This window comes from Peromyscus californicus, unplaced genomic scaffold (assembly GCF_007827085.1).
Source record: "Peromyscus californicus insignis strain IS unplaced genomic scaffold, ASM782708v3 Scaffold_8__1_contigs__length_139910024, whole genome shotgun sequence".
In the NCBI taxonomy this organism is placed as follows: domain Eukaryota; kingdom Metazoa; phylum Chordata; class Mammalia; order Rodentia; family Cricetidae; genus Peromyscus; species Peromyscus californicus.
The window spans coordinates 40,919,948-40,934,245 of record NW_026294606.1 but is presented as its reverse complement, the minus strand read 5'-3'; the positions used below and the strand labels follow the sequence as shown (position 1 = coordinate 40,934,245).

The window sequence follows — 14,298 nt, the reverse complement described above, 5'->3', positions numbered from 1 at the left end:
GTGCATATGTACATGCAAATGGAAATTTTTATTTACAATTTGGACTAGAACTGGGGAGAGTTGCTTTCAGTCTGTCTCCACATTGCCCCATAGTGGTCCTAAACTTTACAGAAATTATGCAACAAAGGTTAGTAAATAGGTATACATATGTAGCTTTGCGGCTCAGTTTTCAGAGTGGAGAAAAGCCTTTCTACTGATACCAGGGCCCAGGGCTTTGGGGGTTGACCACATCCACTCTTAGTGTGATAGTTCCAGTAGAAAACTGAGCCTGGGAAAGAGAATTTCAAATCTTAGTTTGAGTGGCTCATTATACAATCATAGAATCAGTGTTTGTTTCTAATATGTATCTGGAAATACTGGGGTCTAAGCATCTAATATACAATAAGATGGAAGAAACATAGGAAATGCTACACTCATCAATTGAAAGACATAATGGAATACTGGGCAAATAAGAGGTGCTGTAGAAATCAAAATGTGGTTAAATTTGAGAGGTGTTCAATACGTTAAAACAACAGGACTTCACAGATGTTTGTATATGGCATGTGGCACAGGCAGACAGATTAGCATGATTTACAGAACTGGATTACAGGAATGTGATAGAATGAAATATAAAATGCTTGGAAAAATTCTGGTTGGGGCCATTGGTGTTACTTCAGCCATGCTGAGAGAGAACATAGGTGAGATATATAAATTTTGAACAAGTAGATTAGATTTTATAGTACAAGCTAAATATATAGCTTGGAAAGTTTTTTCTGAAAACAAGTCTTTAAGGAAGTTCTGGGTCAATAAATCTGAACAATAATATTTATCATTATTTTATCCTCCAGAAAACTGAGCGGCTTTAAAAGATTTTTTTTTCTGATACTTATGATTTACTGATTTCTTCAAAAAGGTGCTTGCTGGATCAAGTATTTCTGCCTCAGATATAAGGATGATTTTGGACCCTGTGAAGGGCACAGTCTTCCTCTGTCTCACTGGGTTTGGCACCATGGGGAACATCTTAGTTTTTGCCAGTTACATGCATATGTTCCAAAGCACTGAGAAGAAACCTATACACCTCATTCTTGCTCACTTGGCACTCACAAACATCATAATGCTTCTTTCAAAAGGGATGCCGAAGACTATAGAAGCCTTTAATTTTCCTAACTTCTTAGATGACACCAGTTGTAAAGTTGTTGTTTACCTAGCAAGAGCATCCCGGGGCCTCTCCATCTGCACCAGCAGTCTCCTCACTGTGGTCCAGGCCATCACCATCAGCCCCAGACACTCCAGGTGGCAGAGGTTCACACTAAAGACTCCACAGCACATTCTTTCCTCACTGCTCTTCTTTTGGATACTCAATTTCTTGATCAGCATGAATTTACCATATTACATTAAAAGTACCAACAGTGTGAACATAACACAGGTTAAAAAAAAGTGGCAACTATTGCTATTTTCTGCCAGAAAGCTGGATAATAAGATGGATTTTTCTCACCCTCATGGTCCTGAGAGATGCAGTGTTTCAGGGTGCCATGGGAGGGGCCAGTGGCTACATGGTATCTCTTCTCCACAAGCACCACCAGCATGTCCTCTACCTTCAGAAGGCCAAGCTTCTCTACAGAACTCCCCCTGAGCTGAGAGCTGCCCAGAGTGTCCTCCTTCTGATGCTCTGTTTTCTTTTCTTCTACTGGGCAGATTGTTTTATTTGTTTAATTTTTACTTTCTTCTTAGAAAATTATTCCAAAATACTGTATGTTCCAGAGTTTTTAACTCTTGGATATGCAGTTATCAGCCCCTTCATACTTATTCAGAGAGATGAACATCTGACTAAATGTTGTCACACTCAGTAAGAGAGATCAGGCATGATAAATGTCCATTTATCATCTCAGCATACAAAACATAAAACTTGATAGTTTTGTTTAGGTGCACATAATACTGTATCTACTAAGAGTATCTCAACACATAAGGGTGGATTCACACTCAACAAATGTTGATTGCCCTTAGCTAATAATGAGACTGAGGAAAGTTCAAAGCCCCAAGTGTCTCTTTCTCCATCTTGCCTTCCTATGTCTATAAAGGATCATTCCTGATCACCACTTCTGGTAGTAGAAAGAGTTATGGAAGCACACCATTAATGCATGATAGAGACAATGTGTAAATATCACAGTGACTCCCACTGAATGATACAATTAATCTGTTAATGATTATAATGAAAATAAATGCATTACATGTAGGTTTGAAGAAACAGATCTACAGGTCAGCCTGGTCCTACAGTCCTGGCTGACTGAAGACATCCACAGGCCTGCTTTGTGCCACATGGCCCAGGTGGGTGAAAGACACCCATAGGTCAGCCTGTGTAGGCAGAGTTTCCCAACCAGAGTACAAATCAGCTCTATCCCACCAGTTACTCCCCAAATAACCACACAGAGTTAATATTAATTATAAATGCTCAACCAATATCTCAGGCTTGATTTTAGTTAGCTCTAATAACTCAAATCAACCCATTTCTATTAATTTATGTGCTGCCCCAAGGCTCATTTACTTCATCCCTGTATTTCTCATCCTGCTTGCTCTGCATCTCATGGCACTTCCTCTGAATCTGCCCTTCTTCTCCCTAGCATGCTGAAAGAGTTTATCACCTGTAGGAGTTTTTGGGGTCACTTATGTTTTCTGATAGAATGTTTTGGGTCATTTATGTATAACTATCATCATCTGCAAATAAAGATATTTGAACCTCCAATAAATAAATAAATACAAATAAAAAAACATACTTTGGGAAGAAACAGACTAACAACAACTTAGAAATTGTGCCATGATTACTTTCACAGTCACATTTGACTTAGGGATTTCGGGTCTAGATTCCATCTTGCAGACATAATTGTTTTATTTGTATCAGTACTAGTTTGAGTGAGATTGAGTCATTTTTGTAACTCTGGCTGACTTGAGGTTTACTGTCTGAACAAGTTGATCCTTGCTATGGGGTTCCTCCTGTCTTTACTCTCAAACTGTATCAGCAAAAATCTTCACACATTGCAACATTATTTTCAAAACCAAATATCTAGGAACTGTTACTTTTGCTTGTTATTTATAGGCAGGTATAAAGGTCCATCTCAGTTTTTTCTCATTGAAAATATGAAAGAATGGGTGATGTCAGTCTTAAATTATGATACTTAAGGTATGCTCATAATTCATTCAAAAAGCTATGTGCTGTGGGATGTCTTTTTGTATGCTGTGAATATGTGTTGCTATGATTAGTTAATAAAGAAGCTGCTCTGGCCTATGGCAAGTCAGGTTATAGCCAGGTGGAAATCCAAGAGAGAGACAGGAAGAAGAAAGGCAGAGGCAGGAGAGACGCCAGCCCACAGCCCAAGGAGCAACATGCCAGCAGACTGGTAACCCCATGGCCATGTGGAAATACATAGATTAATAGAAATGGGTTAATTTAAGATGATAGAGCTAGCTAGAAAGAATTCTTAGCCATAGGCCATCCAGTTTGTAATTAATATTAAGCCTCTGAGTGATTATTTTAGAAACATCTGCTAGACCATGGGGCCAGGCAAGACTAGAGGAACATGGGACTGCAGGACCAGGTGGGAGTGGAGAAACTTCCCTCTACAGCTCTGCTTAATAGTTTGGTTTAAAAGACAATAGAACAATATTTAATTGTATATCACCCACAATACAATTCATGTAAAGAATAAGAAAGAATGGAAAAAGTACTTGCCTCATTTGAAAGAACCAAATTTATGGAAGCAAATGAAGACGAATTTAATATTTTCCTCCCAGTGTTCATGATTAGTACATTCATATGAATTTTGTAAATAAACAGAATACTGACTTTGAAAACAATTTGTGTCTCTTTTGGGGGAATTGTTATTGCCTTGAACTTCTTATTGTTGCTAGCCTCTATCGCAGAGACCTAGAAAAGATCCTGGCTCCCAATTGAATGATAATTTGCTTTTGATTTTTCTCAAACAGAACCCAAAATTTATTTGGGTAGAATGCATAGTTTTGACAATAAGTTATTTGGTCAAGCCTCTTTGAATGATTTGTGATGCTTTTACTGATTTCCTATATTTAAGAACAGACTAGAATCAGTGCAGAGACTTACACTCCTCTTGGTTCTCTCTTCCCTTACAGTATATATTTGATGCTTTCACTTTGGTATTAATACTTCTGAGTGACACTCAGCCATACTCCAGGGCAGGTCCACTGCCCAGGAATCATTATCTAACATAAAATGAACTCCACAATTTTGTTTTGTGGGCTTTTTTTTCATTTTGTTTGGGCTTTATTATTTTATTTTTTATTTTTTCATTTTCCTTTATTTGAGGTTTTCTTTTGGTTTGGTGTGTTATTTTTGTGGGAGAGAGCACAAAAGAGCAAACATAGAGTTAGATACATTGGGAGGTGTGGTTGATGTGGGAGGTATTGGGTGAATGGATTGACATGATCAAAATATATTGTATAAAAAATTTAAATAAGAAAAAGAAAATAGTACAGAAAAAAATGCTCAGGACTGATGGTAAAGTGTGCAGCAGACACTCAAAATAGCAGTGAAAGTGCAGAGGCTCAACAGTGTCCTGGTGATTGTCCTAAACATGACACTGACCGGAGCCCCTGCCTGTAGTACTGAGGGGGGTAGTAATCTTTTGCTATTAATAAAGAATATACATGAAAATTGTTCAGAAAGTGATCATCTTCGATTATCAGATATTTCTTCTGAAGCAGTTCTTGGTTAAGGAGGTAAACTGAGGCATGAGGACAGACTGGAGTTAAGTTCAAATGCCCTACCCCTCCTCCTTACTCACAGAGACCATAATTATAATCAGAAAGTTTCTGGGTTCAGGAAATGACAGAGCACCAGGGAGAAGGCAGAGCAGGCCTCAGGGATGGAGATGTGCAGGAGGAGCCTTTTCCCCTGATGAAGTCAAACTCCTGAGGGTGACATCTTAACATCTCTCTTGAGTTCAGGTCTCAGGTTGATAAACCGGGCCTGGCTGGTGCCGTGAGGACACCCACCCGAGCTGCTGCACAGACTGCATGGTGAGTGCCGCCACGTCACGGTGGGTGGAGCTGCCTTTGGTGTGAAAGAAACCTGTGGAGGGCAGGGATGCAGGAGACGGGGATGTGGGCTCCCTGTCACTCTGGGAGAGGAAAGTGGCAGGATTCAGGGAGAAGATGGTCTATCATTTCCTACCTGCAATCCAGGATGGCTTCATCAGCCATGTGGACAGTGTGTGCGGCCCCTGGGCCAGAGCTGCTCATTACACGGAACAGGCAGAGCAGGAGACAGGGGCACCTGCACTGCAGCCTGGAGGAGGAAGCTCTGGTTCCCACAGCTTCTGCACAATCTGTGTGTGTTTTTCCTCCAAGCACTGGGAACTTCGATCTGAGCTGTGTGACCTCTAGTGACTACAGTGCTTGTGGATGGAGCATTCTTTCCTTCTTTACCAGGATCTCATTTCTTGTGAATTTCCCCTTCCCAGATCCAGTGTAAACCATAGAATAAGAGAATTGTGGATAAAGCAGAGATGAGGCTAAACACTAACACTAATAACTGATTTTAGAAAATGGTTCTTTAAAGCATGCTGGGCACTTCCCTAGGCACTACACATGTTAGTTCATTGACTCTCTAAAATACACCTGTATTGCACAAAACATAATTTACATATGAAAAATACTTTTTAAGGAAGTCAAACAATATTCTTTACATGATGAATATATGAACTGGGAAAGCCAGAATTTAATTCACAGTGGGTGGTCACAATGCAGGTTCTTGTGAATCCTATACTTTCTATTTCTAAAGTTTTGGAATTACTCAGCTTCTAGAATATGTGTAAGCCTCCACCACATCACTGCAGTAAAATCCCTCATTTAGCTGGACGCACACAGACTGGATTGATCAGTTCCAGCATGGCGGAGGTAAGGAGCCTGTGAAAGCGTGTTAAATTGTACATACATGTTTGAAGAATAGGCTCCGTGGTTGAGAGCATTTGATACTCTTGCGATTCTCAGCACCTGCATCAAAGCTAGCAACCATATGCAACTCCAGTTTCAGTGGACCTGATGCCTTAGTCTGTTCTTTGCAGGTCCAGGGATACAAGGGCCGCCCGGGCATATATTCATATACATAAAATAACTAAACTGAAAAAGAAATGAATGGAAATCTACATATAAATGTCTCTCCAGCAGTTGAAGAGATTTAAATATATAATTTTTTCAGTGCAGGAGTGACACTATTCAGGAAACAGTGACAGATTCCTCATTTCAATATACATTACTGGTATCTCAAAGAAATAAGAGGTACACCTTTAAAAAACACACAGTCATAAAAAGATCGTTACAGAGATAATGCAACTAAAAATTAGCCACATTGATGATGCCTTTAAAGGTAGTCCATAATGGTCACTGGACCTATGGGAACTTGGAAATTTACCACCACCGTGCATGCAAGGAAATACAGTAAACATTCCTGAATGTGTATTCCAAAGTGGACTTACTTTTTCAGAACTTTAAGGAAAGAGCACAACCAGAATATCTATGCTTTCAGTTCATCTCTGTGGTTTATATAGAACATTACAACCATAACACTCAGTAAATAATTTACTCAGAAGCCATTTTCTTAGCATTCCATGACAGGTTTATGGAAGGTTGCTGATGCACTAAAGCATCTCTCAGGTCTTCTCACCACAGAGGGATGATATAAGCAGGTTAACAGACAATGCAATCGGAGGGTTCAGGGAAATGGTAGGAGACACATTTGTGATCCGTGGGCAGCACTTAGCTATGAAGGATCGTGGCTGGAGTCAGGTCACAAAGAGGACATCACATGTCCCCTTGTCACAGGGCCAGTGCCTGTGTTACACGTGCTTGGAAGAATCTGAAAGCAATCTGGAGATAAACTTTGTGACCAGCAGAGAATCCTAAAGAGTGGAAGAAAATAGATTTAGCTTTCCCACATAAAACTATCTATGATTTGTAAAAGTGGAAGCAACATGAATTCATTTGTGTTTTAATCCTCACCCCAACTTAAACAGAATGAGAAAACAGAAGAATGGATGCTACGTGTAAAACTTCACAATAGTATGGGGTTGTAGGCTGCTTGTCATTTATAGTGTATAGCATTACTGACTGATAAAATCACTGATTTGATGAACCTTGAATCAAATGTTAGACTGTGCCTTTGTTGGGAGTTCAAAGAAAAAATGCCTAAGCTGAAAACTGAGATATGATGCTTTCTTTGGGGAACATTCTTAGGGCATGGTCAGTAAAGGCACATAAGTAGGGGGTGGTTTCCTTTAATACATCCCACGCATGAGGTGATAGGGGACAACAATTAATCACACTATCCCACTGAAGTGAAGAGAATGGGCTAGCTGCTGCTCTACCCAATTAATCTGTGTGTTATTTGTTGCCAAGGTCAGTTCAGAGTTGGAGACAGAGAAAAGCCACCTGACTTTCCCTGGAAAGCATCCCCATTTGGGCAAGTATTACACTACTTTGGTGTATCTCCAATTTTCTATTAATTCAACACTTGAGGGATGAGTGTGTACAGGATGACAAAGAGGATCTGGGAAGAGAGGCATCTAAGTTGATGCTCCATATCATGTCTCAGAAATGAGTGATGTTGCCCTTTGTTTGGGTGTCCTCATGGAAAAAAGTTTAGAGATAGAGGGTATAAAACTGTCTTCTGTAAAGCAGTGAGTGCATCAGCATGGTGTTTATGTCCAATCACCATCAGCATCATCTCTGTATCCATGGAAACAAGAACAGGAGGGACAAGAACGAACTCAGGCATCTGTAACAAAGGACTCTGCATTCACATAATACACTGTTCTCCTCACTAAAGAAAACAGAACACCCACAGGCCTGAACCATTTCATGTTTACTTCCTTGTGCTTCTCAAAAGGGTTTTTTCTAGTACTGGAAATATCATGAAGATGATCTGGAGAGACCTCATCCAGAGACTAATTTTCATTTCACTTACTGGACTTGGAGTTTTAGGGAACATCATCTTATTTGTGGGACATGTGTATACTTTCATGGGTCCTGAGAGAAAAAATGTAGATGTTATGCTCATCCACTTGGCTTTTGTGAACATAATCATTATTCATTGCATAGGGGTCAGATATATAGCGACAATTTTTTATTTCAGAAACTTCCTAGGTGACATTGGTTGTAAAACTATAATTTACCTAGAAAGGGTTGCCCGTGGCCTCTCCATCTGCACCACCTGTCTCCTCAGCGTGGTCCAGGCTGTCACCATCAGCCCCAGGACAATCCTTTGCAGAAAGCTCAAACCACAGACTACATGGCAAGTTCTTCCCTTTCTCCTCCTCTTTTGGATCTTTAATTCCCTGATAAGCTCCAACTTGCTTCACTATATCACAGCAGCCAGGAGCACAAACAGGTCTGAAATCAGGATGTATACCGGGTATTGCTATATGCTGCCATCCACACACACAGTTAAGTGGCTTTTCCTCTCTCTCATGGCTCTTCGTGATGTCGTTTTCCAGAGTCTCATGGGCTGGAGCAGTGGGTCTATGGCTCTCCATCTGTATAAACATCACGTACGTATCCTGTACCTTTGCAGTTCCAGGTTTGCAAATGATTCCAGGCCAGAAATCAGAGCTACCCATAGTGTTCTCACTCTCATGGCCTGTTTCCTTTTCTTTTATTGGGCAGATTTCATTTTCTCCTTCTACACAGGCTCCACAGTGACACATGATTCCACAATACTCAATATTAAAGCATTTTTAGTACTTAGTTATGCTGTTCTCAGCCCTTTTGTCCTGATCATCAGGGATGTCCGTGTTGCTAAGCACTGATATGTCCCCCGAGAAATAAGAAATTACTTTTCACACCAAACTCTTTACCAACTAAAGCTACGTACACTGGGTTGGTTTTGTTCTTCCATTCTCATGTATCACAACAATAAATTGTTGAGATAATAGATTATATTTTGCTTTGTTTTGTTTTACAATCAACTTGTCCTAGAAAGTTGAAGACTGGTTCAGGCTTCAGGGAGCTGGCCGGGATCCTCACTATCCCACCATCCCACCATGTCTATCATGCAGTTTATTTAGTGCGGTGATATTTTGTTTGTGCAACCCAATAAAGTTTATCTGAGGATCAGAGAAAAACCCAGCCACTATATTAAACATGGAAGTCAGGCCATGGTAGCACACGCCTTTAATCCTATCATTAGGGAGGCAGGGATCTGTCAGGACCTCTGTGAGTTCAAGGCCACACTGAGAAGAGAGCCAAGTGTGGTAGCACACACCTTAAATTCCAACACTAGTTAACCATAAAGGTCTGGAGGTCTGTACAGACAGACAGGAAGTGACAGAGCTGGGCAGGAAGAGGATGTGATGTAACTGTACAGAGAGAGCAAATGAGATAGCAGAACAGAAAGGCATATAGGTGTGGGTAGAGAAGAAGCAGGTCTCTTTGGAAGCTGAGGTGTCAACGAGGTGAGGTTGGCTTGTGGCTCTTCCTACTCCACTGATCTCTCAGGTTTTAACCCCTGAATCTGCTCTGGGTTTTTATTGACTAAGACTGTTAATCAATTCGTCTACAATTTAGCCTGTTGCAATCTTCATCGGGAAATGCAGGAGAGCACGCAATCCCGGAAAGCAGAATTTTATTTTATTTTTTTGCATGCTCAAGTTTTACTCTTTTTTTGGGGAGGGGCATGCAGTTAACTTTATTGATGGTATTCAAGAGAGTAGGGCTCCCCAAGTCCCTCCAGCTATTCTGGCATTCTGGGATGGAAACTGTGAGGGAGATGCTCAGTGTCAGGGGCAGAGATGGAACAGAGACTGCTCAGCAGCCGAGTGTCTCTCTCTTCCTCTGTCCTTACTGAGGTGGGTTCTTACTCCTTGGAGGCCATGTAGGCCTTGATGTCTACCACCCTGTTGCTGTAGTTGAATTCATTGTCATTCTAAGAAATGAGCTTCACAAAGTTGTCATTGAGAACATCAAAGGTGGAAGAGTGGGGTCACTGTTAAAGTCACAGGAGAATACTTGGTCCTCAGTGTAGGCCAGGATGCTCTCTAGTGGACCATCCGATGTCTGCTTCACCACCTTCTTCATGTGATCATTCTTGGCCCCTTTCCCTAGGGGCATGTCAGATTCACAGTGGACACATTGTGGGAAGGAACACGGAAGGCCATGCCCATGAGCTTCCCATTCACCTCTGTGGTGACCTTGCCAACAGCCTTGGCAGCACCAGTGGATACAGGGAAGATGTTCTCTGCAGCCCCATGGCCATCACGCCACAGCTCCCCATAGGGGCCATCCACAGTCTTCTGGGTGGCAGTGATGGCATGGACTGTGGTCATGAGTCCTTCCCCAATGTCAAAGTTGTCATGGATGACCTTGGCCAGGGGGGCTAAGCAGTGGATGGTGCAGGAAGCATTCACTCATCTTGAGTGAATTGTTATTCTTTTCATGGTTCATACCCATCAGAAACATGGGAGCATCAGCAGAAGGGGTGGAGATGATGACTCTCTTGGCCCCACCTTTCAAGTGGTCCCCAGCCTTCTCCATGGTGGTAAAGATACCAGTAGACTCCACAACATACTTGGCACCAGCATCTGTTCCCACCGACATTCACCATGGTGTCTCAGAAATGAGACTGGCACGACATGAAAAGATGCAGCTGTCTCTGGAACAGGGAATTTCAGAGAGCCAAGTTTTACTCTGACAAGGGATAACAAATGTTTTCATTTAAAATGTTTTAAAAAATTTAGACTTTCTGGACAGTGAGACATGTCTGCTGGCAGCACCTCAGTGCCCTTGGTGTACCACCTGGTGGGACTCAGCCTGGTAAAGGGCTGTTCACCAGAGCTGTCCATCAGCTTCTTGCAAGAAATGGAAAAACCTCAACAGTCTCTGAAGGACTACTAAAGAGTGCCTAGCAGAAGCACTGAGGCCACTCTCCTTCCCTGGACAGGAGTTGAAACTTTCCCAAGAAATATGTGCAACAGCCCTGGTTGTGGATTTCTCAAATAATGATGACTATTTGCTAAGTTTTAGTGTCCACTTAGGTTAAAAACTACCTTGGGCATAAAGGCTGTTCCAATATTTGTGAGATAATTGTGCACTTTTGCCTTTGAGACTGGGAAAAGCCTGTAAACCTTATTCTCACCCACTTGGCATTTTTCAATATGATCATTGTTTGTACCATGGGGATCAGAGACATAGCCACAGTGTTTTATTTCAGAAACTTCCTTGGAGATACTGGCTGTAAAGCCGTGGTTTATCAGGCAAGGATGGCATGTGGCCTCTCCATCTGCACCACCTGTCTCCTCAGCGTGGTCCAGGCTGTCACCATCAGTCCCAGGACCACCCTTTGGACAAATTTCAAACCACAGACCTCATGGCAAGTTCTTCCCTTTCTCCTCCTCTTTTGGATCGTTAATGTTCTTATAAGCTCCAACTTGCTCTGCTACATCAAAGCAGGTGGTGGCTTGAACATGTCTATACCTAGAACATTCATTGGCCATTGCTATATGCTGCCATCCAGAAATATAATCAAGTGGCTATTCCTCTCTCTCATGACTCTTCGTGATGTCATCTTTCAGAGGCCGATGGCTGGAGCAGGGGCTCCATGGCTTTCTGTCTTAGAAGCATCACAAGCAAGTCCTGTACCTTCACAGCTCCAGGCTTGAAAACAATTCCCCTCCAGAAAGCAGAGCTACCTGGAGTGTTCTCATTCTAGAACTGCTTCCTTTTCTTCTGTTTCATTCTTTCTCTCCTTCTACACAGGTTTCACAGAGACACATGATTCCATTTCACTAAATAGTAAAACATTTTTAGAACTTGATTATGCTAGTTTCAGCCCCTATGTTCCGATCAACAGAAACATCGGTGTTCCTAATGTCATGCATGCTCACTGAGAAGTGTAGAAATTATATTCTACATCTATTCCTATGAGCCAAAGGTATGTTCATTGTAAGCTGCTTTGCCATGGTGAATTTTAGAGCTAGGGGACATAATGTTTGCTGTGTAGCACAGGCTGACCGGGCAGTCAGTACATAGCTCAGGCTGATCTTGAAATGTCTCAGTGTCTCAAATGATGGGATTATATTATTGCCTACCAAACTTACACTTGCCTTAATATTCTAATATATCACAACATTAAATTAAATATTGTAGTAATAGATTTCTTTTTCTTAAGAAGTCCAGCACTGTGCAATGTGGTGATATATTGTGTACCCTAATAAAATTTGCCTGAAGATCAAAGAACAGAACACACTACTAGATTAAACAGATACCAGGCAGTGGGGACACACACCTTTAATCCTAGCACCTGGAGGCAGAGATCTGTCTGGATCTATGAATTCAAAGTCATCCTGGACTACATGAGATTGACTCAGTCTAGGAGAGAAATAGAGCTAGGCAGTGGTGGCACACACCTTTAATCTCAGTACTTTGGGATCACACGTCTTTAATTCCAGCACTTGAGATCTCATGCCTTTCGGAAGCACACAGGCCTTTAACCCCAACACTAATAAGGAAGTGATATGACTGGGCAGAGAAAGGTATATGAGGCTGAAGAGACAGGAACTAGAGCCCTTTTGGGCTGGAGGTTTTTCAGGCTGAGGAGTCCTAGAGGTAAGACATGGCAGTGGCATGTTCTTTTGTTTCCTCTGATCTTTCAGCATTTAACCCAATATCTGGCTCTAGAGTTTTTATTATAAAACCATTTAGCAAATCTTACGGCTACTTCAGGGTTGCTAGGCAGGCAGAAAGTGGATTCTTCCCATCCTCCCATCATCCCATTCCTGTCATGTGAGCCTCTCATTAGCACTGGGAAAAATACTGGAGACAATGCATCACTCAGACATCAGAATTTCAATTTTCCCAAAGCCAGAGCAGGAGAGTGAGACAGGGTGGGTAACCCATCCGTCTCTGAGGTGAGTGAGCAGAGCAGAGAGAAAGTGACAATGAGACAAGTCAGGTCACCACAGCCCAGCAAATCTGATCAACAGTTGTTTGATGTGGCGAAATTCCTGAATATAAGCAGCTAGTGTGGATGCTGTGGAACAATTACAACCAGGATGACCTCAAGGTACCACCACAAGAGTCTCTGGCTGACAGGCTCTCTCACATGATGCCATCCCATGTCTGGAGACCACACTCAAGGCCAGTGCCTGACTGGCACACTGATGTGTAAATCCTTTGCTGACCTTGTTTACACTGGAGTTTCCACTTCACTTCCAGCCACTTACTCCGGCCTGTGCTGAACATCCCAGTGTTCATAGGTCTCCCCTCCTCTCCTCCCTGGAATCCCAGACTCCATCTTCCTGATGCTGCAAAGCTGCACTCTGTTGAGCTGCAGACAATGGAACTGCAGTGGTGATCTTGGATCTGTTTGGTGGAAGCCAGTTGGCACAGCCTTGGCAATTGGCAAGACACTGGGGGCCTAGAGAACTGCACAGCCTCGGGCCCAGGAAATCCAGACCTCTCAGTCCTCAGGGACTGCACTGCAGTCATCCTAGGGAGGCTCCTGTCTCCTCTGGGCTGTGTGGGTGTGACTCCTGAAGGGATCCAGGGCTGTGAAGGGCTGTTCACCAAAGCTGTCCATCAGCTCACTGCAGTTCCTGCCCAGGATAAATAGAAAGACCCAAAAGTTCTTACAGGGAGTGGGCTTGAACTCTCTCTGTGTACTTAAACCTGTGCCTGGAGGGGAGTCCCGGTGAGAGACAGCTGTGCTGAGACTCCTCCACTGGTGAGGCTCACAGGCTCAGGGACCTAGTGAACCCGGGTTCTCAGATGCTGGTGTGATTTAGCTGTGCCCTGATGTACTCACATATCAGATCATTAAGTTAATTCTTACTTTTAAAAATAGGTTGTATTATTTTATATAAAATCTGTCCTAGGCAATTTGAGACCCGCTCAGGAGTTGAGAAAGCTGGACAGATTCTTTCCTTTGCCACCTTCCTTTACATCTATTTGTGCAGTGGGTTTATTTTATTTTGCTAAAAACTAAATAGACATATTAGAAGAAAGGATAGCTAACCTGTCATGTTTTGAAGGAACAGGAAGCTCCTCAGCTTTAATCCTACATGGAATTTTTTCTCAGAGCATCTTTATTTTTATATTGTGAAAATTTAACTTACTTTTATTTTGTTTTACTGTTTGTTTGTTTTTTTTTCAAGATAAGTTCTTACTATATAGCTCTGGCTGTCCTGGAACTCACTATATAGACCAGACTGGACTCAAACTCACAGACATTTTCCTGCCTCTGCCTTTCCCTCTGTTCTGAGATTAAGGGCATACAACAGTATACCTAGAATATCTCTCAGG

The 14,298-nt window shown here is 42.1% G+C and overlaps 1 protein-coding gene and 3 pseudogenes across 1 annotated transcript; 3 read left to right on the top strand and 1 right to left on the bottom strand.

Moving 5' to 3' along the window:
- The first annotated feature begins 931 nt into the window (after positions 1 to 931).
- Positions 932 to 2,005, top strand: LOC128103083 (putative vomeronasal receptor-like protein 4; annotated as a pseudogene).
- Positions 2,006 to 7,739: 5,734 nt separating this feature from the next.
- LOC128104513 (putative vomeronasal receptor-like protein 4) lies at positions 7,740 to 8,810 on the top strand. The gene has a single exon (XM_052729483.1). It carries the CDS (start codon positions 7,917 to 7,919, stop codon positions 8,808 to 8,810), a length of 894 nt encoding a protein of 297 aa, XP_052585443.1. The 5' UTR covers positions 7,740 to 7,916.
- Positions 8,811 to 9,925: 1,115 nt separating this feature from the next.
- LOC128104512 (glyceraldehyde-3-phosphate dehydrogenase-like) lies at positions 9,926 to 10,596 on the bottom strand (annotated as a pseudogene).
- A 159-nt stretch (positions 10,597 to 10,755) lies between these two features.
- On the top strand, positions 10,756 to 11,885 carry LOC128104510 (putative vomeronasal receptor-like protein 4; annotated as a pseudogene).
- Positions 11,886 to 14,298: the final 2,413 nt, after the last annotated feature.

What these genes read in the sequence shown, in the direction of transcription:
- LOC128104513 (XM_052729483.1), top strand. Translation starts at nt 7,917, where the DNA reads ATGAAGATGATCTGGAGAGACCTCATCCAGAGACTAATTTTCATTTCA.